The sequence below is a fragment of the Mirounga leonina genome, unplaced genomic scaffold (genome assembly GCF_011800145.1).
Source record: "Mirounga leonina isolate KUSES-001 unplaced genomic scaffold, KU_Mleo_1.0 Mir_175, whole genome shotgun sequence".
Classification (NCBI taxonomy): domain Eukaryota; kingdom Metazoa; phylum Chordata; class Mammalia; order Carnivora; family Phocidae; genus Mirounga; species Mirounga leonina.
In genome coordinates this window covers 23529513-23554865 of record NW_023270453.1, presented here as the reverse complement: position 1 = coordinate 23554865, position 25353 = coordinate 23529513, and the positions used below count along the sequence as shown (strand labels likewise).

At 59.5% G+C, this 25353-nt stretch overlaps 3 protein-coding genes across 9 annotated transcripts; 1 reads left to right on the top strand and 2 right to left on the bottom strand.

Moving 5' to 3' along the window:
- Positions 1-921: 921 nt before the first annotated feature.
- Positions 922-10758, top strand: PKMYT1 (protein kinase, membrane associated tyrosine/threonine 1). Of its 2 annotated transcripts, XM_035022047.1 has the most exons (8): positions 922-1059; positions 6531-7041; positions 7820-8313; positions 8989-9095; positions 9232-9404; positions 9489-9646; positions 10447-10545; positions 10632-10758. In XM_035022047.1, exons 2-8 carry the CDS (start codon positions 6691-6693, stop codon positions 10741-10743), a joined length of 1494 nt encoding a protein of 497 aa, XP_034877938.1. In that variant the 5' UTR covers positions 922-1059; positions 6531-6690; the 3' UTR covers positions 10744-10758. The 2 variants fall into 2 exon arrangements, with proteins under 2 accessions (XP_034877938.1, XP_034877939.1); XM_035022048.1 differs by lacking the exon at positions 922-1059 and having other exon boundaries at positions 6150-7041; positions 10447-10505; positions 10592-10758.
- Positions 10759-10922: 164 nt separating this feature from the next.
- On the bottom strand, positions 10923-14215 carry PAQR4 (progestin and adipoQ receptor family member 4). 3 transcript variants are annotated; one of them, XM_035022049.1, is made up of 3 exons: positions 13936-14215; positions 12356-12577; positions 10923-12198 (listed from the first exon to the last, which is right to left on the bottom strand). In XM_035022049.1, the coding sequence occupies exons 1-3, from the start codon at positions 14099-14101 to the stop codon at positions 11765-11767; spliced, it is 822 nt and encodes a 273-aa protein (XP_034877940.1). In that variant the 5' UTR covers positions 14102-14215; the 3' UTR covers positions 10923-11764. The 3 variants fall into 3 exon arrangements, with proteins under 3 accessions (XP_034877940.1, XP_034877941.1, XP_034877942.1); XM_035022050.1 differs by having other exon boundaries at positions 12356-12783; positions 13936-14022; XM_035022051.1 differs by lacking the exon at positions 12356-12577.
- A 1974-nt stretch (positions 14216-16189) lies between these two features.
- KREMEN2 (kringle containing transmembrane protein 2) lies at positions 16190-19597 on the bottom strand. Of its 4 annotated transcripts, none has more exons than XM_035022423.1 (9): positions 19501-19597; positions 19094-19268; positions 18219-18310; positions 17995-18119; positions 17637-17790; positions 17006-17338; positions 16796-16918; positions 16634-16712; positions 16190-16400 (listed from the first exon to the last, which is right to left on the bottom strand). In XM_035022423.1, the coding sequence occupies exons 1-9, from the start codon at positions 19595-19597 to the stop codon at positions 16190-16192; spliced, it is 1389 nt and encodes a 462-aa protein (XP_034878314.1). The 4 variants fall into 4 exon arrangements, with proteins under 4 accessions (XP_034878314.1, XP_034878315.1, XP_034878316.1 ...); XM_035022424.1 differs by having other exon boundaries at positions 17637-17673; XM_035022425.1 differs by lacking the exon at positions 16634-16712 and having other exon boundaries at positions 16258-16400.
- Between the last annotated feature and the right edge of the window lie 5756 nt (positions 19598-25353).

Sequence of the window (25353 nt, the reverse complement as noted above, 5' to 3'; positions counted from 1 at the left end):
GATGGGGAGTGTTCTAGAGAGGGTGGCCTGGAAGCACCCTGTTAAACGGATATAAAGTTCCCTAGGTGAAGGAAGGGGCAACCCCCAACCGCGCTATTGTTAGGAACCGGCGCTTGCTCAGCCCCGGATCCCCGCTAAGGACTTTAAGGGGATCATCCAATTTGAACCTCTAGCTGCGTGGGGGAAGCTGCATCAGTTCAGTTTTTGCAGGAGAAGAGACTAATCCGAAGCTCGGTGCGTTCCCAAGGTCGTTCAGCCAGGAAGGGGCTGAGGCAGGGTTGAGTTGAGCTCAAATCTCAAATCCAGAGTGGTTAGGGCTGCCTCAGAGGTGGCTGCGGCCAGCCTGACGGGCTTCCCGGGGGGTGGGGAGAAGGTCTGGCATCCCGGTGCGGTGCACGGCAGGCAGGAGGGAGCCAGCGAGCCCAGGGCGCCCCACCCCGCTGGGACCCGGAGGCCGCAGGAACTTCCCGTCCGGTCCCGAGGGACCGCCTCCTGGGGCACCTCTGGGGCAAACCGCCCCTTTTATGGTCTCGAAAACTAAGCCAGCGAGGCGAGGACGGTGGGTGCGGGACTGGGGTCTGGAGGTCTGCCCGCATCCCGGGAACCGAGTGGGAGAGGGCCACCGGCCAGCTCCGACCCCGCGCCACCCCTCAGCCGGGACACTTCACCGCGTACCAGCCTCCGCCCTGGCTGGCGCGGAGGAGACGTCGCGCCTGCGCAATGAGAGGACACGGCCTGAGGAGCCTGCGGAGCGGGCACGGTGACGCGCACGCAGGGACGTGGGGGGCGGAGCCCCAGCGGCCTGGGCGCCCCTGATGGGCTGCATCGGAGAGGGGGCGGAGTAAGAGGCGTTCCTGGGCGGGGCCTCGAGGCCGGTTTGGAATTTTTGGCGCGAGCCGGCTCTGCGCGCGTTCACGGGCCGTTCCCCCTCCGAGAGTCCTCCGGTAGAGAGCCGTCGACCGCAGACCCCGGCCCGCCTGACCGCCCCGGGGGCTTCCGCGGCCTCTGCCGACCCGGAATCTGGGACCTTGCTGAGCTGCGCCCCGCCCAGCCGTCCAGGTGAGCCCATGCCGGGTCCTGAGGGTGCTGGGCCGGGACTTCCCTCCCGGCAGCCTTCTGCCCCCTGACAGCCCCTCCGGGGTCAGCCTCAACCCCTCCCGGCCCCGCGGGGTCGCGCCCTGCCCGCGGCGGCCCCGCCCTCTGCCCCTGCCGCCGCTCCCGGGGCGGGCCCCGGCCCTCCTGGCCTTCCCCGGCCTCCCAGTCCCCTTTCTGGGAGCACCTTTCTCCAGCGACTGCCCCCCGTTTACCGGCCCCTCCCCCGTGACAGCCGGTCTCTTCGAATGTTCGCCAGGGTTTCCCCACGTCCACGGAGGTGAACCAGCTGTGGCCCTGCCCGGGAGGAGCTCACAGTCTAGCGCGGTAGACCGTGGTCAGCAATGTGTCCGGCCCAGTGAGAGGGTGAGGCCCCTGAAAGCTCCAGAGGTCACGCAGGCCTGGCCTGCTCCGGGCCACCCTGGATTCACCGGGAGCCCCTGTTCCTTCTCCCTCCCCATCCCCTCCCCAAAGCTGTTTGGCCAGGCCAGTGGTGCTAGAATGCAAGGGATAATTGGGGTGGTTTGAGAACTGGTTTAAGTTGCAGGTGCCTGGTGTCCCAAATATGCTAGGACTGGGCCTCTAACCAGCGCTGGAAGGGGTTCTGAAACCCTGGTTCTGCGCTTTAAGAAACCCTGAGATGGGAATCCTGAGGTGAATACCGGCAGAGGAAGCGTCCCCACAGGATGTAGGGTGACTTCCAGGCAGGCCCCCATGGGGGTGCCTCCCCGGTCCCCTCACTGTCCCAAGCGACTGGAGGGCACACTTCAGACGACTGCTCATTCATCATTCTATTACCGATTCACTCCCTGCTGGGTATGACATCTTTTGATACACTGTGGCTTCCTCTCAGAATTGGACTCCTCCTCTTTTGTTTTCTTGTTTTTGTTTCTATTATAACATTATAGCAACATAACAGCCCTTTCGCTCCCAACACACTGTTGGGACCTCTGCACTTTGTGTGTTCTTTCAATTACTGCTCGGAACACTATTATATACTACTTGTTATGTAACAGCTTTTATTGGGGGATTTGTATGCCAGATACTGGGTTGAGCCTTCCCTAAGGTCAGTATTACAGATCCACAAGCCCTCCCGCCCCACCCCCACCCCCTCCCGTGGTTAGGTGTGTTTCTGAATTCAACACGCCTCTGATTTTAGAAAGCTAATAGGGCACACATATCATTTATATGTAACACCACCTGTGGGCCTAGGACATCATCCCATAATCAAACACATTAATATTTCTGTCAAGAAATACATGAATATTCACACTTAGAGGGAAAAATAAGTCAGAGTTTTCTTTTTTTCTTTTTTAAAGATTTTATTTATTTATTTGAGAGAGAAAGAATGAGAGATAGAGAATGAGAGGGAGGAGGATCAGAGGGAGGAGCAGACTCCCCGCGGAGCAGGGAGCCCGTGTGCGGGACTCGATCCAGGGACTCGATCCAGGGACTCCAGGATCATGACCTGAGCCGAAGGCAGTCGCTTAACCAACTGAGCCACGCAGGCGCCCCAAGTCAGAGTTTTCTGCTCACTGATTTTTGCAGGTAGAAATCCAGTTGTTCAGCACCATTTATAGAAAAGACTTCTTTCCCACTGAATTGTTTTGGCAACCTTGTCAAAATCAATTGACTATGAATGTGAGGGTTTATTTCTAAACCATCAGTTGCATTCCATTGATCTATATGTCTGTCCTTCTATGAATACCACTGTTCTGATTCCTGTAGCTTTGAAATCGGGAAGTGCAAGACTTCCAACTTTGTTTTGACTATTCTGGGTCCTGTGAAATTCCATATGAATTTTAGGATCAGTTTCTCAATTTCTGCAAAGAAGCCAGCTGGGATTCTGATTCTGATTTTACTGAAACTGTAGATCAATTTGGAGAGTATTGCCATTTGATCTATATTGTCTTTGGATGTCTTTCCATTTATTTAAGTCCTCTTTAATTTCTTTGAGAAGCTGAGGGAAGAATGGAAAGCAAATATATACGTATAATATTGACCTTCTTATTTATCACTTCTGATTCTCTTCATTTGTTCCTGTGGATTCAAGTTTCCATCTGGTGTCATCTTCTAGTCCAGTATAGTTCTGTTCCCACCCACCTCTTTTGGGCTAACAGTATGTATGTTACATTTCTATATGTTATATGCCCAACATACAATTACATACATACTGTTTTGTACAATTGCTTTTTAAATCAGCTAAGAGAAGAAATACACACATTGTCTTTTGTGGGGTTTTTTGTTTTGTTTTGTTTTGTTTTAAGATTTTATTTATTCATTTGAGAGAGAGACAGAGCACAAGCAGGGGCAGAGGCAGAGGGAGAGGGAGAAGCAGACTCCCTGATGAGCTGGGAGCCCGACAGGGGGTTCAATCCCAGGACCTGGAGATCATGACCTGAGCCAAAGGCAGATGCTTAACCATCTGAGCCACCCAGGTGCCCCTACATTGTCTTTTGCATCACGTAATTACTCTTACCAGTAATTCTTCATGTGCTTTTACCCTGGAGAACTACCTTTACTTTTTCTTATAAAGCAGGTCTGTTAGCAGTGAATTCTTTGTTTTTATCCAGGAATGTCTCTATTTTGCCTTTATTTTATTTTACTTTTAAATAAACCCTCAGGTGCCTGGGTGGCTCAGTTGGTTAAGTGACTGCCTTCGGCTCAGGTCATGATCTCGGAGTCCTGGGATCAAGTCCCACATCGGGCTCCTGGCTCAGCGGGGAGCCTGCTTCTCCCTCTGACCCTCTCCCCTCTCGCTGTTTCTCTCTTGCTCGCTCTCTAATAAATAAATAAATAAATAAATAAATAAAATCTTTAACCCTCTCTCTCTTTTCTTTCTTTTTTTTTAATTTGTTTATTTATTTGTCAGAGAGAGAGCATAAGCAGGGGGAGCAGCAGGCAGAGGAAGAAGTAGACTCCCTGCTGAGCAAGGAGCCTGATGTGGGACTCGATCCCAGGATCCTGGGATCATGACCTGAGCTGAAGGCAGACGCTTAACTGACTACACCACCCAGGCATCCCTATTTTGCCTTTATTTATTTATTTATTTATTTATTTATTTTTTAAAGATTTTATTTATTTGACAGAGAGAGACACAGCTAGAGAGGGAACACAAGCAGGGGGAGTGGAGAGGGCGAAGCAGACTTCTGCAGAGCAGGGAGCCTGATGCGGGGCTCGATCCCACGACCCTGGGATCATGACCTGAGCCGAAGGCAGACGCTTAACGACTGAGCCACCCAGGCGCCCCAATTTTGCCTTTATTTTTGAAAGATAGTTTTGTTGGATATAGAATTCTTGGTTGACAGATTCCCCCCCCCACACACACACTTTGCATATGCCACCCCACTGCCTTCTGCCCTTTGCTGTTTCTGTTGAGAAGTCAGCAGTTAATCTCCTGTGGAGGGGTTGTAAGTGGTGAGTCCTTTTCTCTCTTGCCACTCTCAAGATTGTGTCCTTGTTTTTGGTTTTCAGCATTTTTAATATGATGTTTCTGTGTGTGGATCTCTTCATTTATCGTACCTGAAGTTCATTGAGCTCATCGCCTAGGGTTAATGTGGTTTTCTTGCAGTGGGGAGGTTTTTCTGGGAATCACATTTAGGAAGTTTTCCTCTATTATTTCTTAGTGTATTTTCCCTTCTGCTTCTCTTCTTTCCTTCCCATGTGCCATTCTGCATAGGCCGGTGTACTGAGTGCTGTCCTCCATTTCTCCGAGGCTCTGTTCCTGCTTCTTCGTTATTTGTTCCTTCTGTTCTTCAGACTGCATAATCTGTCCATCTGTCCTCAAGTTTGCTCATCATCCTGCCAGTTCTCATCTACTGTTGAACCCCTCCAGTGAAGATTTTCATTTCAGTATTACACCTTTCATTTCCATAATTTCCACTTGGTTCTTTTGATAATTTTTATCTCATTATCAGTATTCTTTATTTGGTGAAATGTTGTCATCATAGTTCTTTTCTTTAAGCGTGGTTCCCTTTAGTTCCTTGAACATATGTATAGTGGCTACTTGGACATCTTTATCTGTGAAATCTGATATCTGGTCCCTCTTACTGGTAGTTTCTGTCGTCTGCTTTGTTCCCGTGTATGGGTCACACTTCCCTATGTCTTTGTACATCTTGTAATTTTTTGTTGTTGTGGAAAACTGGACATTTTAGACAATGCTATAGCAACTGTGGATACTGGTTTCTCACCCCCCTCTCTGGGGATTGTGACTGTTGTTTGCTTGTTTATTTGCTTAGTGACTGGCTGGGCCATTGTAGTGATGTCTCTTTCCCCTGCGGTGTGAAGCCTCTGGTGCTCCTTCTCAGAGGGCCCAGCCTCGGGCATGTGCGGGTCACCTTAGAATACCAGTGGTTTCACAGGGGCTCTGTCTGTCCTTCCCTATACTTAGCTGTTACCCCACCAATTGTGGGCTGATTGTTCTATTGTTTTTGACAATGCCTAGGGCATCCATTGCTCCATAGAATGATCTAATTAATTTGGGGCTCCTTTAACAAGGTAGCTTTTGAATTCAGTGTCTGGGGCTTGTTCTGACCCCAACCAGGCTCTTGTTAGCTCTCTCCTTCCCCCGTTCTCTGCAGTAAACTAGCTGGCCCGAGGGGTACTTTGTTGCACTAACGGAGGCACCAGCTTCCTCCTAGTTGCTTACCACCAAAGCCTCCACTGACTTTGAGAGCGCCCTTGAGCTTGAACTTCCCACACATTGTTTCAAATAAAGTCACTATTTTTTTGCAGGGAGAGCTTCAGAACTTTCTGTTTCATTGCCTGCTTCTCAGTAGGCAGAATCCCTGGGCCGCAACTCTGGAGCTGAGGGCAGGGACAGTGGTGCCCGTCTCACTGGGTGACAGTGCCTCCTTAGGGTGGGGACGGTAGCCTCTGGCCTTCTCGGCTCGCCTTTCCCACGGGGGAGCCTCTTTCCTGCAAAGGAGCTTGAGCTTGAGCTACCAGGGCTCCGTGTTGCCAGCCCTCTGGACTCTGAGGTCGAGCTTTTGCTCCTTGAGCAGAGGCTGATGGAAGAGGGAGCCCCTGGCTTCTCTGCTGCGCCTGCCTGGAACTTGGTCTCTGCAACATGGAGCTAGAAGTGCAGTCCCACGAAATGAGTTTCAGCCTGGTGGCTAGGAGAAAGAAGTCAGGAAAGAAACTTGGCTTCAGACCTTTGTTTTTACTTTTGGAGATAAGAGATGGTAGGCCTGTGTTAATATTTCCACCTTACATTTTTGGAAGAAGGTGTATATTTTAAGGCCAAACAGCTGGTTGTGATGTGCCAGGGATATACATGCAGGCGGTCCGGCTCCAGGACCCGCCTCAGCTTAACCTCTGCTGGACTGTGGGAGTCTGGAGGACATGGCCTTGGGGTTTTCACTTTATGCTTCTATGACCTCCAAGGTACAGATGACTGTGTGCAGGCATATATGTATTTGTCCTCTGCCTTCTCCCAGCAGGTGCTCGGTGTCCCTGTGGCCTCCATGTTTAAAGCAGAACGTGTGTGCGGAGTGGACGTGGTTCTCTTCCGAAGCCTCCTTAGGGCCACAGGACCAGGCACTGTTTGAGTGGACATACTGCTCTGTACTGTGCACCCCAGGGCCTCCTGTGCTGGCCATGCCCGTGCCCACGGAGGGCACCCCTCCACCCCTCAGTGGTACCCCTGTCCCAGTCCCAGCCTACTTCCGCCATGCAGAACCTGGCTTCTCCCTCAAGAGACCTGGGGGGCTCAGTCGCAGCCTCCCACCCCGGCCCCCTGCCAAGGGCAGCATCCCTATCAGCCGCCTCTTCCCTCCTCGGACCCCAGGCTGGCACCAGCCCCAGCCCCGGAGGGTGTCATTCCGAGGCAGAGCCTCTGAGACCCTGCAGAGCCCCTCATATGACCCCAGCCGGCCAGAGTCCTTTTTCCAACAGAGTTTCCAGAGGCTTGGCCGCCTGGGCCACGGCTCTTATGGAGAGGTCTTCAAGGTGAGTGGGGTGACAACTCCCTGGGCCTGCTGGGGGATCTCCCCCATCCCGCCTCCCTCCCATGCCTGGATGGGACAGTGTCCTGGGCAGCCTGCTTCCACTGGCTTGACAGGCTCCCTTCCTCAGTGCCTGATTTGACTGCTTTCTCCTTCCCCCCACTCAGGCCCCTCAACACACACGTTCCCCTTGTCCAGAGCCTGGCATGCTTTACAGTGGCTCCTGGCTGCCTTTCCTCCTGCCCTGGAGCCAGCCCCCTCCCCCATCACCTCAGGCGAGCCGGCATTCAGGCTACACCCTCCATGCCACTTTTTTTTTCTTAAAATATATTTCCAATCACTTATATGTCCTTTAAAATGGTAATTCTCCTTACATAAGTACTACATGGAGACAATTTTGTTTTTAAAAAGTACAAACAACACCGGCCCCTAGACTAGTTCTTCCCAGAGGAATCTACTATGCTTCTCAGGTGGGTGTCCTTCCTTCCAGACCTTTCTCTATACATCTCCAAAGTTGACCATATAGAGACAAACTCGCTGTCTGTTCTATACAGCGGGTCATTCTGCCCACATGGTTTTGCACCCAGCTTTCTGCATAGAACAACGTGCCATGGAGACCCTTCTGGGTCAAGACTTAGAGCTCGAGTGGCTTACCCAGTTTTGCTATTGCACGTGTGTGGGTCTCTCTAAGGTAGACGCCATGCTACAAGTCCCACACACGTACAGTCGTAGTGGAATCTGCCGGATGGCCCTCCTAAGTGGTTGTGCCGCCTCCCTTCCAGGTACGCTCTAAGGAAGATGGCCGGCTCTATGCAATAAAGCGTTCTATGTCACCGTTCCGGGGCCCCAAGGACCGGGCCCACAAGCTGGCCGAGGTGGGCGGCCACGAGAAGGTGGGGCAGCACCCACGCTGCGTGCGGCTGGAGCAAGCCTGGGAGGAGGGCGGCATCCTGTACCTGCAGACGGAGCTGTGTGGGCCCAGCCTGCAGCAGCACTGTGAGGCCTGGGGCGCCGGCCTGCCCGAGGCCCAGGTCTGGGGCTACCTGCGGGATACCCTGCTCGCCCTGGCTCACCTCCACGGCCAAGGCCTGGTCCACCTTGACGTCAAGCCTGCCAACATCTTCCTGGGGCCCCGGGGCCGGTGCAAGCTGGGTGACTTTGGGCTGCTGGTGGAGCTGGGTACGTCTGGAGCTGGTGAGGCCCAGGAGGGAGACCCCCGGTACATGGCTCCTGAGCTGTTGCAGGGCTCCTATGGGACAGCAGCGGATGTGTTCAGGTGAGGGCTGGGATGGGGGAGGCTCGTCGGCAGCGCAGGGCAGGGTGCAGTTAGCAGAGGGAGGGAAACGCCACCCCAGCCCAAAGTCAGGAAGACGTGGCCTCGGGCCGGACCTGCTGCTCCAAAGGGGTGGAGGCCTGCCCTGTAGTTGGGGGGGTTCTGCGGGGTCAGGCTGTCTAAGCAGTGAACGCTTTGGAGCCACTTTACGTGCATCCACCCATTTCCTCACCCCCCCCCCCCAGTGGGGACAATGACTCCATTTACAGGCAGCGGACACAGTGGGGTTGAGGGACTTGCCTGAAGTCCAGTTAGCAAGTGGTGAGGCTGGGAGTAGGCCAGGCACTGGGTTCCACCGTCCGCGCTGGTAACCCCTGGGCGGCCTCGAACAGCCATATCCAGCCTTGTCAATAGAACGATGGTAGTGACATTAGTAACCATAGTGCCTGTCCGGTGAGGGGTGCCAGGAGGACTCACCAGGTGCTACAGGCTGTGCTCTGCCTGGGGTCCATGCTGATGACACGGTCCCATCACTGGCCCTGTTGGGGCCCACATCCCTGGCTCATGGCAGCAGATCGCAGCCCTTTCTCACCCTCTTCTTGGGCAGCCTGGAGCTCTAGGGTCTGTGTCCCAAGGCCAACCTTGCCCCTCTTCTGTCACTGCCCCCGTCCTTCCCAGTCTGGGTCTCACTATCCTGGAAGTGGCGTGCAACATGGAGCTACCCCATGGTGGGGAGGGCTGGCAGCAGCTTCGCCAGGGCTATCTGCCCCCTGAATTCACGGCTGGTAAGTGGAGGGCAAGGATGGAGAGGACCATGCTGCCCCAGGGAGGGCAGGCTCGTGTGGGAGGAAATGGCTGGTGGTGGGGGACAACTGGGCTCACAGCCCAGTCACCCCTGACATGGCCCTGCCCTGTGGACAGGCCTGTCTTCTGAGCTGCGTTCTGTCCTCACCATGATGCTAGAACCTGACCCCAAGCTGCGGGCCACAGCCTCGGCCCTGCTGGCCCTGCCCATGCTCAGGCAGCCTCGGCCCTGGAGCGTTCTGTGGTATATGGCTGCTGACGCCTTCAGTCGAGGGTGGGCCCTGTGGCAGGTAAGTCGGGCGATGGTAGCAGGACGTCCCGCCCTGCTCCCCAGCCCAGGGTCTGACCTGCCTCCCTCATCTGTGTCCCCACAGGCCCTGCTTTCCTTGCTGTGCTGGCTCTGGCATGGGCTGGCTCACCCTGCCAGCTGGCTGCAGCCCCCAAGCCCACCAGCCACCCCACCTGGCTCCCCGCCCTGCAGCCTCCTCCTGGACAGCAGTCTCTCCAGCAGCTGGGATGACGACAGCATAGGGTGGGTGAGGGTTGAGGGTGCTGGGGGCGGGGGAAAGGGGCGGTCAGCACGGCCAGGCCCCAGACCCAAGGGGATCAGCAGTGAGCAGGACCCCTCCCACAAACCTGGCTCCCATCATGCCCTGGTATGGGAACCAGGGCCAGTGGGGGTGCAGCCTGGCCTGCTTTGAATGCAGCTGTCTCTTCCAAGCTCAGTGCAGGCAATGTGCAGAGCAGAGCTGGCAACTTCAGGCTTCAGGCACTGCCACCTGAGGGAGCAGTGAAGGCCACAGCACCCCCCCCCCAACAGCAGGGGCTGCCAGTGCCCACAGATGAGGCACTGGGGAGCTGGGCCCTGGGAAACTCCTGGTGGTCAGGTGAAGGGCTGTAATTAAGAAACTGCTGCAAAAAAAATCATATGCTTGGGACACAGGCCTCAGGAGGAATCACACCATTAACCCCTTCCTTACGGAAATGTCACCCCCTTGCCACAGGGACACGTCCTATCGACAGGAAGTACCAGAAAAGCTTCATTTTCACAAGTTCACTACAAAGCCAGCTCTCCTAACCCATGTATTCTGAGACAGAACGGAGGTAGCCTTTGAGTGTGGTCAGATGGCCTTTCAAAGCTGTGAAAGTGCTTCTCTCAAAGGGCACCGCGTTTCTGCTAGTCCCCATTGTGCTCCCCCCCGCCCATGCCAGGCTGGAGCCTGGCACCTGCACAGGGACAGGGTTGATCTGGCTGCCCCTACCCAGCTGTGGCCTCCTCCCAGTGCACTCCCCACCCCTCGACACCTTACTTGTCTGGCCCACCCCGTGCAGGCTCTCACTCTCTCCAGAGGCCGTCCTGGCCAGGGCTGTCGGGAATACCTCCACCCCCCGTCATGGCTCCCCCGCCCCCCGGAACAGGTACTCACTGAGGTGAGCAGGCCCAGAGTCCAAGGGGGTGGGAGGTAGTGGCTTTCAGAACCTAAGTGTCATTTGTCTCTCTTCCCCCCCAACCCCAGGGATGCCCTGGACCTAAGTGACATTGACTCTGAGCCCCCTCGGGGTTCCTTCCCCTCCTTTGAACCTCGGAACCTCCTCAGCCTGTTTGAGGACTCACTGGGCCCAACCTGAATCTACAGGCCAGCCTTGGTGCTTTTAACCTTTTAGCCACCCCCCAATCCTCCTGGAGGCTGGGTCCCTCTGGGAACTCCAGAGGTGCCTCCTGCCTACCCATGTCTAATAAAAGGTATTTGAATCTTGGGAGCACCCAAGCTTGCTTGTGTGGCAACACCGCGCTTCCTGCCCCTTTTATTGATGTTGCCCCAGGTCTGAGGCCCCAGGGTGGGCAGAGGCTGAGCCCTGATGCAGGGCCCCAGGCCAGCTGACTGGAGGTAGGAGCCATGCTCCGTGTGGAGCAGAGATTTCCTGAGCAGGCGCGTCCCCACTGTGTAGGTCGAGCCATCAGAGCATGGCACTCAAAGTGGGGAGGGGCCCTCAGCCCAGTGGAGCCCTGAGTCCAGGGCCACTCGGCTCTTTATGTCTCTGTGCTAGCTGCCTGGAGAAAGTACCTGCAGCCGCCCTCCTACCCCGTGGTCCTGGGATAAGAGACTAGTCCTGTTGCCCCAACCCCTCACTCCACAGTCTCCGGACAGAAGGGAGAAGGGGTGGGTGAGCCTCAGGCTGCAGGGAGGGCTGGTATGCAGAGCAGAAAGACAGAGGTCAGGAATACGGGCTGGAGGCTGGGCAAGGCCCCCATGAGGTACCTTACGTGTTGGGCAGGGTGGGCTCATGGCTCTGGGCTGGTAGGATTCCAACTGTCAGAGCCAGACATGACCCCGGAGTTGCTCTGGCCATACCCTCATAGGTCACAGAGGATAAACAGGCCTAGGAAGGAAAGGTTTCCTTCTAGCTTACACGGACAGTACCCTGAAAGAAGGTGGCAGGGAGGGGAAGCCAGAGCTCCGAGGTGTGAGTAGAAGAGATGAGTCCACAGGGATGAATGGACGAACAGATGAGGTCTCCTAGCTGGGGAGTCCTGTTTGCTGGAAGCATCCAGGCATTCGGCCCCTCGAAGACCAGCAGGAGGAGTGAAGCACGGTATTGTTGGTCCTAGAAGACTGTCGAGAGGCCGGCATGGCAGGCAGGAGGTGGCTCAGTCTGGGGGGCAGGCGTGGTGGGCGGCCCAGAGCAGGTCTGGCACAACACCGGCGTGCAGCTGGAGGATGGAGCCCACGCTGAGCAGGTGCATGATCTGGTGGGAGTTGCCCCAGTAGTCGAAGCGGCCAGGTCCCCAGCGCTCCGGCAGGCGGGCCACGTTCACCAGTCCCCCAAGCAGTGCCAGTGCATCCATGCGCAGGTAGCAGGGCAGGGAGCCTGGAGCCCCGGAGCCCAGCCCCACTCCCCGGGCCCCAAACACCAGGAGGCGGGCAGCAGCCTGCCAACCGAAGGCACGGAGCCGGGCACTGGTGGAAGGAGCTGTGAGGGCCCGCCAGCCAGCCACACCTGACAGCACGGTGTAGCCCACCAGGGCAGCCGGACGCAGCCAGGGCCTACAGGCCAGGGTGCAGTGGATGATGGGCAGGGCCCCTACACAGAGGAGAGAGGCAGGAAAAGGCACATCAGTCTGGGGAACTGCCTGCCCTTTATATCCGGGGCTCATGTGAGTGACTCCTGCCGCCTCCTTCCTGGTTGCCCCCTCCCAGCTCCCATCCTTCAAACCCACCCACCCCATCCCTTGGCTCACCGAGGGTGTTGACAAGGCAGACCCCACACATATCCAGGGCAAGGAGTCGGGTATACACAGCGCTGCCCCCTTGGTGGCACATGAAGAGGTGATAGAGCACAGAGCCTGCGGGGGGTGCCAGGCAGGCCACACAGTGCGTACCCCCCAGCCAGCCATCCTTGCCCAGCTGACCCCACGGCATGGTCATCGGCAGCAGCACCAGGAAGCCTAGCAAGGCTAGCCCTGGGGGAGGAGATAATTACCCATCACAGGGCTTGAGCACAGAGGACAAGTCATTTCCTCAGGGAGTCCACAGTCTAGAGATAATACAAGGGGGATGAGGCAAGACAGGTCTTGACAATGCTGTGAGCACACTAGCGACCGGGCTGACAGAGGCAGGCCCTGTGCCTTCAGTAACTTCCGGGACAGCAGAGCTCACAAAAGAGTTTCTGGAAGTAGAGACCGTCATCCACACTTTCAGTTGAAGAAACCGAGTGAGTGGCCCAGGTGACCCCAGCAGGTAAGCCATGGAAGCAGTCTTAACTCCCACGCTGCTCTCATCCCTGCAGCCACATTACCTCCCCAGAAAGCAGGAGGCCCCAGTCCCCCAAACTTGGTGTGTCAGCAGAAGCCAGAAGGAGGCATGACCTCATGCTGAATTCTGAATAGGATATGTGGGCAACGATACCAGATCCCCTGGTCACTTAGCTCACTTCTCTCAACCCCTGTGTCCTCTTTAGGTGACCAGACACAGGAGCTTTGGGTCTTTTTGTCTTCTAGAAAGGGGCCAAGTCAGGCAGGGGAGAGGGGCTGACGGAGCCTGTTCCATCACCCCAGCAGCTTTTCCTGTGCTACATTCCTGTCGACCCCAACCAGGGCGACTCCTACCCCTTCCCCAGGGCACTCTAGCATTGCCCTCACAGGGGTCAAAGGCGGGCACAGCAGACTGAAGCTGCTGGCTGCAAACTGGGCAAGGGGTGGCTAGGCCATAGTCCCCCAGTGAGGCAGGTACCAAGGTTGGGCCCTGCCTGCCCAGTCCCCTCTCCTGGCCCCGGGCAGCCCAAGGACGGGCAGGGCTGTGTCAGCAGAGCAGGGCCGCGGAGGAGGGGCCGGGCGCCTGCGGGGGTGGGGTGGGGGGGAGGAAGGAGTCGCCACCAGGCGGAGCCTCGCGGCCGGGCTGCTCCGGACGGGGGTGGCAGGGCAGCCAGCCGCACGGGGAGGGGCTGGGGCCTGGCTTCTTTTTCTGGGCCCCTCCTAGCCAAAGTCAACACCCATCTATCTATTGGACGAGTGCTGGCGGGGGAGGGTGCCCCAGACACAGGGATTTGAAGGGGGGCGGACACCAGACTCCTCCCCGGGGCTCAGAGGGATTAAGCGGACTTGGTCCCCTACTCTGCTTCCCTCGCCTGCCCCGGGGACCCCGCCCGGGGAGCGGAAGGACAGTTCCGTCCGGGACAATGGCAGCTTTGTCACCACGGCTCCTGGCCGTGCCAGGGCCCAGGCAGCCGAGGACCTGAGCACTGGGACGCTCGGCGGCCTTCCGGCCCCCGACTAGGCTCGGGCAGGGCTGCCGCGGGTGTGGGATGCGGGGCGCGGCTCACCGTGCGTGTAGATGTTGCCCAGCTCGTTGTGCAGGTAGAAGAGACTGCGCAGACAGCCCGAGCCGCTGCTGGCCGGCCGGTAGCCCGTCAGCACGAACTTGTTGAACTGCAGGTGCGGTGGCGAGCTGGCCCAGTCCAGCAGACGCGGCCCGGCCAGGAACGCCATGGCCCGGCCCGGCGCGGGCGGTCCGCGCTTCCCTCGGCCCCCGGCCGCCTCCTCAGTGCTGCCACAGCGCGCGGAGACTCATCCCGGTGCCCACCCACCGCCCAGTGCCCCGTCCGCGCACGCGCCGACCGGGGGTCCCGGCCCGCGCCCCCTCCCGCGCTGCGCACGCGCGGGCCCCGCGCCCCCAACGCCGGGGCGGAGGCTGGGGACGCGCGGAGCGCCCGAGCGCAGTGCGGCCGGCCCTGCCGGGGCAGGCGCGCCGCAGGGACAGCTCGTGGCGGCGGCGCCGGCGGCGGCCGGTCGTCTCTTCTCAGCCGGTAGGACGGGTGCGGCCGGACGCTGGTGGGGACGCCAGACTCCGCCCCAGCGGCTCGCCCCCGCCATCCCGCCAGCGTTTCGCGCGCGGTGCTCGTGACGTCAGCCCTGCGAGGGCCAATGGGCGCGGCTGGCTGGGGAGGCCCCGCCCCCGCCCGCCCAGACCTTCGCTTAATTAGCATAATGTATGCGGTCCTAGCCTCATTTGCATGGGGTAGCTGTGGACGAGGGATCCAACGTTCTGGGTCCCGGTGGCTCTGCTGGAGAGGCCCCGGCGCCTTGAGTCTGCCGTGCGCGCCCGGGCTTTCCGCGCGACCCCCCAGGTCGAGGCACCCTTGGGTACTCACCCTCCCCGCCACGCAGCCCCACCCCTCACCCGGGCTCTGTCCAAGGTGCTGCCGGCCCCGGACCTTCCGACCAGTAAAATCTAGACCTGGCGCGTCCCCACTCCAGGGATGATCTCTCCACCTTCCCGACTCAGCCGGAGCGCAGCAAGCCACGCTGAGATGCCCAGGCCTCTACAGGTGTGTCTGACGCGCCCAGCACCCTCGGGCCATGCCCTGCCCTTCAGGCCAGGCTCCTTATAACCTGGGCTCGGTCAAACTCGCTCCCTGTTATCGCCCACTGGGGGTGAAGAGGAAAATTACCCAGAGCAGGCCCAGGCCAGCAGGCCCCAGAGGATGGAAAGTTGCTAGCTCAGGTGGTAGAGCAAGAGATAACCAGAAGTTCCGCTGGGAGCAAGAGATAACCAGCCGTTTCTGCTTCTGAACAGGCTTCCCGCCACAAGCTCCCTAACCGCTGTTCCTGCCTAAAGCAGGCCCCCCCCGCTCCCCCAGGTAAACCCATATAGCAGCAGCCAGCATAGCCCTTGGAACCTGACCCGCTGCACCCCCCTATAAAAACCCTGTAACCCCGCTGCCCGGGGCCCAGAATTTCGAGCGCGAGCTCGTCTGGGTCCGCTGGCGTAAAATAAACCCGAGTTCTCCTACTTCTTCGAGTGTCACTTGGTTTCTCGAGGGTCTGATTATTTTCCACAACAAGGGCACCTTCAGTTCCACCCAGAAAAGACAGGAAACAGAGGGGAAGAGAGAAGGTAGGAGGCCAAGGGAGAAACGTCGGTCCCTTCCCGGGTTCATCCTAAACCGGGTCCAGGAATGCGTGCCTTCTTCGGCTTAAACCCGCCCACAACCGGCTTCCTCCTCCTCCCCTTCTACAGGACCCCGCCCACCCATCCTTTCGCCTCCTCAGTTCCTCAGTCTTCAGCATTCCAGGAGGCTCCAAATCACCCCTTGTGGGGACCGACCTTAATTTGCATGGATACACCCAACCTTGGCTCCGATACCCTCATTAACATAATCCCTCTCATTACGCAGCAACTTGCAGAGCCCTGTACCAAAATAGGTCCTTTATTCAAAGTCTACCGTTGGTCTTTTGACTACTTTTCTCGACCTCTCACATTTCCCTTAGGGCAGCAGTCCAGGACCACCCCAAGAGGCTCTCAAAGCAACCTGAAATCAGAGACCCCCGTTTCAAGGTTCATGAGGAAGGGAAGCTGGGATTCCTCTTGCCCTTGGGTCTCAACCATCTGGACCCCGAGGGTCAGACCAAGTTCTCAATAACAGCATCAGATGCTTCCTGTCCAATGCCTGGCCTCCACGGATGACCAGGGACAGAGATGCCCTTACAGGGGCGGAAGGTCAACGCAGAGTGCGGCATGAAGTCTCAGGTGTCCATTCCGCTGGGGAGGGTCCAGTGGACCCTGGGGGTCCCGAGTCAGAGAGCAGAGATGAGCGAGCGCAGGGAACTCTGGCTGGAGGCGCTCAGGGGCCGGTAACTCGCGGCTAGACCCTCAGCTTGAGGGTCCCCGGGAGGGCAGGGCAGGGCCACCCCTCGAGGCCGGCGGTACCACACAGCCCAGTTTCTCCCAGGGCCCCGGGAAGGCCCCAACGCCGGGGGGCCTTTCCCCGGAGCCAGCAGACAGCTCCTAGAGAGGGAGCAGACGTCAGCCGAAGCCCCAACCAACCTACCTCCAGCATCTTGCTTCGCCTGCGATCCCACGCGCGAATCCCTGTGTGGACGCAAGGCCTCGGCCCTCAAGAACCCAGGATTTCCTCCCAGCCCCGGTCCCCTTGGAGGCCCCAGCTTCCCAGCGGGGTCCCCCCCCCCGCCCCGGGGCACCGAGGCGTCCGCCCTCAGGCCCCGTCCCAGGGGGCGCACCGTCGGCGCAGCAGACGCAGCAGCGACAGCAGCAGCAGCAGCAGCACCGAGATGGCCGTCACCGTCGAGAAGACCCCGGCTGCGGGCGCACGGTGCTGTGAGGCCGGGGTCTGGAAGGGGCGGCTCCCCAAACGCCCTCCCGCCTCGCACGCCCCGCCTCACCCCCCATCGCGGCCTCCGGAGCCCCAGGCCGGGGGCTGCAGCTCACGTTGGCCCAGTCGGGGGGCGCTGCGGGGGTCTGGGCCGAGCCCTTGGGCGCCGGGTCGTCAGCGGCGTCCTGCAGCCCTGCGGAGAGAAGTGTGAGGCGGGGCGGCGGGGCGGCGGGCGGCGGGCGGCGGGCGGCGGGCGGCGGGCGACCAGGCGGGCTCTCACCGCGGTAGGTGAGCGCGAAGCCCTGCGCGTGGCCGCGCGCGTCGCTGCGGAAGGTGAGCAGCAGCGCGGCGGCGCGCAAGCGCAGCGGCCCGGGCGGCGGCGGGCGGGCGCCGTCGAAGGCACGGAGCAGGCTGCCCGAGGCGGCGTCGCGCAGCTCCAGCCGGTCGCGCGGGTCGGCCAGCTCGAAGAGGCGGAAGGTGAGCTCCAGCGCGGCGCCCGGCGGGCTCAGCGCCCAGCTGCAGTTCCGGTCCGGCCCGTACTCGTCCGGGAAGTCCGGGGAGTAGACGACGCCCTGAGGAGCGGTCCAGTTGCCCTGGCAGGAGCCCACGGACACTGTGGGCGGGGCCGGCCGTCAGAACCGCGGGGCCAGGCTCCTCTCCCTCCCGGGGGGGGGGGGGGGCGACCCCAGACCTGCCTCCCTGCCGCCTGAGCCGGGTCCCACTCCTTCCGAGGACTGTGACTCCTCTCAAGCCCCGCCCTCAGCCCCAGGCCGCGCCCCTGACCCCCGAGATCGGCCCGGTCGCCTCTTCTGCGCGTCCCAGATCCCGCCCCCCCATGAGGGCATCGCGCTCCCGGGTCTCACCCAGACTCCGCCGCTCCCCCAGGCCCCTATTCCCCGCTCACTCCTCACCTTCGTAGATGCCCAGACGGCCGTCGCCGCCGCACAGCTGGCCCGGGTGGCCGAAGCAAATCTGGTCACAATCGGTAGCTGGGGCCGGGCGTCCCCGGTCCAGGTCGCTTTCAGAGCCACAGAAGCAGGCGTAGCCAGCCTCCACGCCCGCCAGCTGGGAGCACAGACTGGGTGACCCCAGAGGCAGTGGTTGGGGCAGGGGCGGGGTAGTGGGAGCCTAGGGTCTGGGTCGCAAGTGGGAATCGGGCTGGAGGTTCCAAAATCAGTGTCAGGGTTTGACGTCAGAGTTGGGAGTTGATCTGGGTCCTGAGGTCAAGTTGAGGGGTCACCGTTCTGGGCCAGAGGTGGGAGGCAGTACCTGGTAGCCCTTCATGCGGCAGAAGCGAAGGCACACCTGGACCGTGAGCTTCGTTGAGGTGCCACTGGGGCCGCTGAGGGCGGGGGGTGCCCCGGAATCCACGAAGCAGCCCAGGTATCCAGGCACTGAGGGGGCAGCAGAGTCAGGCTCTGTCAGTGCCCCCAAAAGGGAACTCCACCCAGGCAGCCCAGCGTTCCCAGGCCTGTCCAGCCAGGCCCACTCACTGTGGCACGTGGGGATGTCGCAGTAGCGCCAGTAGATGCCCTCCTCCGTCTCGGCTACGTAGCACCACGGCTGCACGTCGCCGTCGGGGTTCCTGCCGGTGGGGACAAGTGGTCCGGTTCCCGCCACCCCAAAGGCTGCAAATCCCAGGCCCCACCCCACAGCCTATTCGCAAAATGGCCACCGTGTGTGTTAGAACTTTGTGTGTTCCTCTCCGTTGTCGCACAAATTCTGGTTTGTCCCACGTGCTTCTGGATGTCGACTTCCGAGGGGTTGGTGGGAAGTCCTTCAAGGGGCCCTGAGGGCGTATTTTGGGCTTCAGCTGTTGCTAGGACGTGCCCTTCTACGTGAGGACTTTGAGGCCACCAGTAGTGTTGTCCCCAACCCTGCCTTGGGCCTCAGCCACTTCCCTTGGGCTGCGACCCCGCTTTAGAGCAAAAGTGGTGAGCCCTGGGCTTGGTGGTGTTCTCCAGCTCAGCTCCAGACAGCAGCTGTGGCTCTGAGCCCCCAATCCCTCCATAACGAGCTGGGGCTCTCAAGTCAGTTGTATGGCAAGGGCCCGGCCCCTCACTCCAGGGCTCGCCCCCCGACTGGGTCCCGCCCGCGCGGGCTCCTGGAATGCCCAGGCCTGACCCGAGACTGCAGACTCTGGGCGCCTAAGGCGGGTCCCACGCGCGACAATGTTCCGAGCGCCCAGCCCCGCCCCCAGGACGGGCTAGGCCTCGTCCCTCGCCGAGGCTCCGCTCCCAGCCCCTCCGGGTGGACTTTGTATCCGCCCAGCCAAGACCTCCCTTGCGCCCACAGCGAGGCCCTGCCCCAGGACCCCGCAGACCCCGCGGCGCCCCGCCCCGCCCCCAGCGCAGGCCCCGCCCCTCACCGGCAGAAGTTGTGCGGGCCCAGCCCCCAGCGGCCCTGGGGGTCGCTGGCGCTGCTGTAGCTGTGCTGCTGCGTCTGGTCCCAGAACAGGCACGGGCGGCCGGCCTCGCGCGGCCCCGTGCGGTTCTGGCGGCCGCGGTAGTCGGCGCCATTCACCTGGAAGCACTCGGACAGGCCTGCACGGCGACCGCGGGGACTGGGGAGGTCCGCACCTTCCCCCGCATCTTCAGCCCCCCCCAACTGCCACCCGGCTCCCCAGTCAGCGCCCCCGACGCCTACGGGGCCCTGAGGCTGCTCAGCTGCTCCCGCCACCTGCTCTGCCCCCTCCTCAGCCTCGGGACCCGGTTCTAGGCGCGGAGGCCGAGGAGAGAGTGGTGACCACGGCTCAGTCGTCGGGCCAAGACTCACCTGGGCTGTGCAGGCTCCCGGCGGAGGCGCCGCGTGGCGGCAGCAGCGGGAGGAAGAGGAAGAGAAGGAGGAGGCCCCGCGGGGTCCGTGTCTCCATCGCCCCCAACCAAAGAGGGGCTGCCCTGGCCCACGCACGCTCCATGCCGCCCCCGGGGTCTCTCCGGGCTCTTCCAGGCGACCTGGGGGGCGTTGTCCTCTGACCGTCTGTTCTCGTCCCACTCTGGGCGGCGCTCTCCGTCTGGGCCGGTGTATATGCCTCCCAGGGTTTCCGCCCCTGAAGGCGTCTCTTTGCCCGTGTGTCCCCACTGGGGGTATCCCCGGGGTTCTCTGGCCAGGGGCGTTCTCCGTCACTGCCCCTCAGTGCTCGGGTCTTGCCTCGGCTTCCACGCCCGCCCCCTCCCGCTGCGCCTTGCTCTCTGTGTCTCCCTCGCTCAGGTCTCTAACGCACTGGCTCCTGCCCCCCTCGCGTCCCTCTGTGGGTCCCTCCCCCTTGAGTCCCTCCCTCCCCACCCCATCCCCCGAGGCCGGGAAGCCCCGCCCGAGACTGGAGCGGAGGCAGCAGGTCCAGACGCCTCCCCCCCCAACCCCCCCCCCCCCCCCCACTGCCCCGGGACCCTCGGTGTCCCGGCACGCTTCTCTCCTCCCCTTCCCCTCTCAAGGTCCGTGCAGGTTCTAGCGGTGTGTGGAGGAGGACAGGCCAGGCTGGTGGACAGACGGACCCCAATGGGGGTGATACACGACCCTCTCCCGAGGCCACACGCCCCTGGGACACCCTCCCTTGAATCAAGTGCACGCACGCACTCCGTCTGTCACCCATTCATTGTCGGAAGCTCAAACGCACACCCTCTTTCACATCCTCAGGCCCCTCTCCCCAAGTACCGAATGCCTCTGGTTTGACGGAGGAAGTGCCACTCCCTGCCCCCGCGCCCGCGAGACAGGCGGGAATGGTGGACGTTCAATCCCGGACAGGCAGGGGCAGCTGGTGTCTGGGGAGGAAGGCAGCTGCGCCCCTGTTCCCAGCCTGTCCTCTCCTCTCTTCCCCCTTCTTTCCGTAGGACCCCCAGCCCAGGCTCGCTGGAGCCCTCGCAGCGCAGTGGAATTCCCCCAGCGGAGCCCCCCCACACCCAACCTGGCGGGGGAGGGGGAGGGGAGCAGGCCCAGGCAGGCGTGGGGGGAAATTCCCCGCCCCCTCCCCCGGGCCCAACTCCTCCGAATCCTCTGATCTCCCAGCGCCGCCCGCCGGCTGCCCCCAGGGCTTGGGGGGAGGCCAGCGCAGGTGCGTGGGAGGGCGGGGGCGGCGCCGGGGAGGAGATGGGTGGTGGCCCGGGCCCCGGAGCGGCCCCGCCCCGCCCAGATCCGTTGCCCCTCAATCCAGCCTCCCCACCTCTCCGCAGGCCTTCACCAAGCTGTCCAGCCCCGACGGACTGTGCCCGCCCATCAGCTAGGGGCGTGCAGGAAGGATTCTAGAAAGGCCAAGATGTGGGTAGCGACGATGGGACCGGATACCTAGCAGTTAGTGCCTCTCGTGATGAGGCTCCTGGATCCTAGGGGCGGGCAGCCCCGGGGGTGAACATTCAAAGGAGGTGGGCTTGCTGAAACTCGAATTGGACACCAGGGTCGCCTCCTGGGGAAGCCCTGTCAGCTGCCAGGCTGGCCGGGACTCGCCTCCCAACTTCCTGGCCCTGCTGAGCACTGGACTGGGAGTCTCACATGCACATGCTAGCCCAGCAGACAACCTGTGTCTAAGGCCCCCCTAACCAGGGAATGACCGGGGGCCACCCTTTGACCTGGCCCCCTTCTCTCATGAAGGGGGGTAGAGAGAGAGGCAGTTGCTGCTGGGGCTTGTAGGTGTCCTCCCAAGTCTCTGGCCCACAGGCAGCATCTGGGGACCGCAGGCCTGGGCCATGGCCTCTGTGATGGAGGTGTGTGGGGAGTGTCACCTCCAGGGTCACAGATTGCCCAGGAAAGGGCTAGGTGGGGGACAGGGACAGGGGTCAGTAGGGAGAGTAGAGTAGGGACAGGCACCTGTCCTGGCAGGGATGGACCACGCTGTCCATCCAGTCTACTGTACTTCAGCCTCCCGTTCCCCAAGGGCTCAGTCTCCTGCAGAGGAGCTATTGGATGACAGGGACGGGGTGCTCAGTTCTAGGACTGGGGCACTGAGATGAGGGGCAGGGTCTCATTGCAAGCTCCAGTCCCAGATGGCTCACAGAGCCTCAAACTAAAGAAGACCTTGGCTCTGGGGCACCTGGGTGGCTCAGTTGGTTAAGCGACTGCCTTCAGCTCAGGTCATGATCCTGGAGTCCCTGGATCGAGTCCCGCATCGGGCTCCCTGCTCAGCGGGGAGTCTGTTTCTCCCTCTGACCCTCCCCCCTCTCATGGGCTCTCTCTCATTCTCTCTCTCTCAAATAAATAAATAAAAATCTTAAAAAAAAAAAAAAAAGACCTTGGCTCTCACCCTGTCACTTACAGAGAGTTCAGGAAGGCTGAAGGGCCCCACAGTCTCAGTGAGTACTTCCCCTTGGTCCCTGCAGAATAACGGGACTGCTGTGGTGGGAGGGCTAGGACCCTCCTACCTGCTCCCGCCCTCTACCTGTGTTTACTGATCCTGGTTCCTCCAGCTCTGCAAAAACAGCTGAACTTCATTTCCCTGCCTCCCTTGCATTTGACTATGGGAATGAGTTCAGGCCAATGGGGTGTGGGGCAGGAGTGATGCCTCTCCTTACTCAAAGTGGGGGCCCAGACCAGCAGCATCAGCATCACTGAGGAGCTTGTTAGAAATGCAGATTCTCAGCCTCCACCCTAGACCTCCTTCATCCAAACCTGTATTTAACACAATCTCCAGGTTTGCAGCACGCACATGTAAGTCTCTGCCAGGGCTCTCTCTCCTCCCTTCACCAACTAGATGTGGGAGATACCCAGGGCCTGGGGAGGGTGGAAGGAGCTGGATTCCTGAGTGACCTGGTGGAAGGTGCTCACCAACCCGAAGTGTGGGGATGCATGAGAAAAAAACATGTGTTGCGTAACTGTTGAGATTGAAGGTTTGCTTGTTACACCAACCGGCACAACTTAGCTTCACCGGCGCACCTCCTGCTCCATCTAGTTGTTGGCTTCCCTTTGCTTTCCTAGCAGAGTCCCACAGATTGGGGGCTGGAATTCCAAGACCAAGCCGTCAGCAGGGAGGGTTCCTTCTGAGAGCTGTCAGCATGGATTTGTTCGATGCCTCTCCACTAGCTTCTAGAGGTTGGTCATCACGGGTGTTCCTTGGCTTGTAGAAGCATCACCTCGATGTCTGGCTCCATCTTCACATGGTGTTCACCCTGTGTGCATGGGTCTGTGTCCAAATTTCCCTTTTTTATAAGGACACCAATCATATTGACTTAGGCGTCCACCCTAGGTCAGTATGACCTCATCTTAACTAATTGCATCTGCAATGACTCATTTCCAAATAGGATCACACTCTGGTACTGGGGGGTAGGACTCCCACACATGAACAGGGAGTGCACAAGTCAACTCATGACATCTCATCTCTTGTCCCTTTTCTGTCCTTGCTGCCACCTCCCTAGTCTGGGCCACTACCATCTCTTCCTTGGGCAAATCACACTCCAAACTGAGGTCCAGCTCCCCACTCTCACCCTCTACAACCTCTCTGGCAGCCAGAGTCTTTGGGGGGAAGGCATTTATTACAAACACCTTCTGGGTCTTGGCATCCGCTCATTTTTCTTTTTTCAGTGGTAAACAACACCTAACATTAAGTTTATCATCTTAGCCATTTTTAAGTGAATATTTCATTAGTGTTAAGTATATTCGCATCATTGTGCAATGCTGAAGGTCTAGCCCATCAAACACAAATTCCCCTCCCCTCTCCCAGCCCCCCAGAACCACCTTTCTACTTACCCTGTGATTTTTTTTTTTTTTACTACTTTAGGTATTTCATGTAAGTAGAATCACACAATATTTGTCCTTTTGTGACTGACTTGTTTCACTTCACATAATGTCCCCTGGGGTCATCCATGTCACGGCATATGACAGATTTCCCTCTTTTTAAAGGCTGCGTGATAGTCCATGGTATGGCTAGCCCACATTTTCTTCATCCATTCATCAGTCGATGGACATTTGGGTCACTTCCACCATCAAGAGTCCAACAGATGTGGGACAGGGGCCTGAGCAGCACCCTGACTGGGCCCCCACCCATCCCCTCTTCACTTAATGACATCTTTAACAAATATTTTTGAGTACTTGCTAGGTGCTAGGCAAATGCTCCTCCTTTCTCTCAAGCATTGGGGGTGAGAGGCCAGAGCCCAAGGCCTCATTTCCAAAGCTCAGGGGCCCTTCTAGTGCCCTCCGAGCCCTTGGGGGGACAGTGGGGTGGGCAGCCAAAAGGGTCTGAGCTCTGTAGGGCTGTGGTGAGGATACGGCCCAAGGCCAGGGGCTGCCCTGTCCTTGGCTGGTCTCCAGAGGACGCCCCGCCCCAGCACCTCTGGCTTTCGGTCCTTGAACCAGGCAGTCGTACTTGATGTGGAAACCAGAGAGAGAACACCTGGGCCAGGTGTTTCATGATGGGAGTGCGCTGTAGAAAAGCCCCTGGCTATGTGGCTATCATAGGGATGGACTGCAGAAAGGGGACACCAGAGGCTGCTGTGGTCGTGCAGGCAAGTGGCTGGGGCTCGGGATGGGGATGTTTATTAATGTAAGGACCAACTAAAGTGTTCTCTTTACTATAGGAGTGCCTTAGCGGGCGCTGTGGTGTGAATGTGTCCCTCTGAAATTCGTATGCTGAAACCCTAATCAACTGTGATGATCTTAGGAAGTGGAGCTTTGGGGAGGTGTTTAGGTCAGAGTGGAGCTTCATGATGGATTAGTGCCCTTAGGAGCAGAGGTCAGGGAGTTAGCTAGTCAGCCCCCTGCCCCATAAGAGGACCCAGCAAGAAGGCAGCCGTTATACCTCAGGAAGGAGGCTCTCGTCAGAACTCGCTCGTGCCTGCACTCTGATCTCAGGCTTCCAGCCTCCAGGACTCTGAGGAAACAAGTGGGTTGTTTAATTGCGCCCCACCCCCCATCTATGGTATTTGTTATGACAGCCTAAGTGGACTAAGACCCCTGAATTCCCCAAAACCTCCCAGCGCCAGAGAAAGGAACCACAGAGCGAGTGAGGCTAATGGGTCTGGGGTTTCCTTTCGGGGTGATGAATATTCTGGAATTAGATCGCGGGGATGGACGCACCACTCATATACTAAGTGCCACTGCGTCACACTTTGAGTGGATGAACCGTATGGTGTGTGGGTGACAGGCAGGGCAGCACCAGTGGGCAGTCACAGTTAATGGGGACAGGCAGGACAGCGTCAAGCACAGCTCTGGGTTTCTCCTTGTGTGGCGGAACCCTCGCGAGGCGGACAACAGGTAGATGCCCCCTGTTGTTGCCTGTGCCTCATGCCCACAGGTTAGTCAGGGCCAAGGCCATGAGGCTCATGCTGCAGACTGACAAACCGGGAACCCTCCAAGCAGCCGGGCAGAGAGGGGCTGAGGTCCAGTCCCCAGAACACCCAACCACGCAGCTTCTAGGCTGGGTGGAGGCAGAGCAGCCCTCCAGGGAGGCCAAGGACTGAGAGGAGCTGTCCTTGGGAGGGGTCGGCAGGGGGCGGTCAGAGCCTGAGCGCGAGCGAGCTCTGAGAAGCCTCTGCTGACTTGGGGCCGAGGAGGTCCCTGGTGCCACCTTCCTGCAGGAAGGATGTGGGGACCTGAGGCTGGGCGGGGACCAAGGGGGAGCGGAGCCGTGAGAAGCATTTTGATGATGCTCACCTTACCACCCTGGGGGCAGGGACTGGGGGCTGGGGCTCCCATAGCTGGCCACTG

What these genes read in the sequence shown, in the direction of transcription:
- PKMYT1 (XM_035022048.1), top strand. Translation starts at nt 6,436, where the DNA reads ATGGCCTTGGGGTTTTCACTTTATGCTTCTATGACCTCCAAGGTACAG. An exon ending in CTTATGGAGAGGTCTTCAAG is followed by an intron (nt 7,042 to 7,819) that starts GTGAGTGGGGTG and finishes CCTCCCTTCCAG; the next exon opens with GTACGCTCTAAGGAAGATGG. An exon ending in ACAGCAGCGGATGTGTTCAG is followed by an intron (nt 8,314 to 8,988) that starts GTGAGGGCTGGG and finishes CGTCCTTCCCAG; the next exon opens with TCTGGGTCTCACTATCCTGG.
- PAQR4 (XM_035022049.1), bottom strand. Translation starts at nt 14,101, where the DNA reads ATGGCGTTCCTGGCCGGGCCGCGTCTGCTGGACTGGGCCAGCTCGCCA. An exon ending in GGGCAACATCTACACGCACG is followed by an intron (nt 12,578 to 13,935) that starts GTGAGCCGCGCC and finishes CTCCTCCCCCAG; the next exon opens with GGCTAGCCTTGCTAGGCTTC. An exon ending in CTGCCTTGTCAACACCCTCG is followed by an intron (nt 12,199 to 12,355) that starts GTGAGCCAAGGG and finishes TCCTCTGTGTAG; the next exon opens with GGGCCCTGCCCATCATCCAC.
- KREMEN2 (XM_035022423.1), bottom strand. Translation starts at nt 19,597, where the DNA reads ATGGAGACACGGACCCCGCGGGGCCTCCTCCTTCTCTTCCTCTTCCTC. An exon ending in GGCCCGCACAACTTCTGCCG is followed by an intron (nt 18,311 to 19,093) that starts GTGAGGGGCGGG and finishes CCCCACCGGCAG; the next exon opens with GAACCCCGACGGCGACGTGC. An exon ending in CCGTCTGGGCATCTACGAAG is followed by an intron (nt 17,339 to 17,636) that starts GTGAGGAGTGAG and finishes CCCCGCCCACAG; the next exon opens with TGTCCGTGGGCTCCTGCCAG.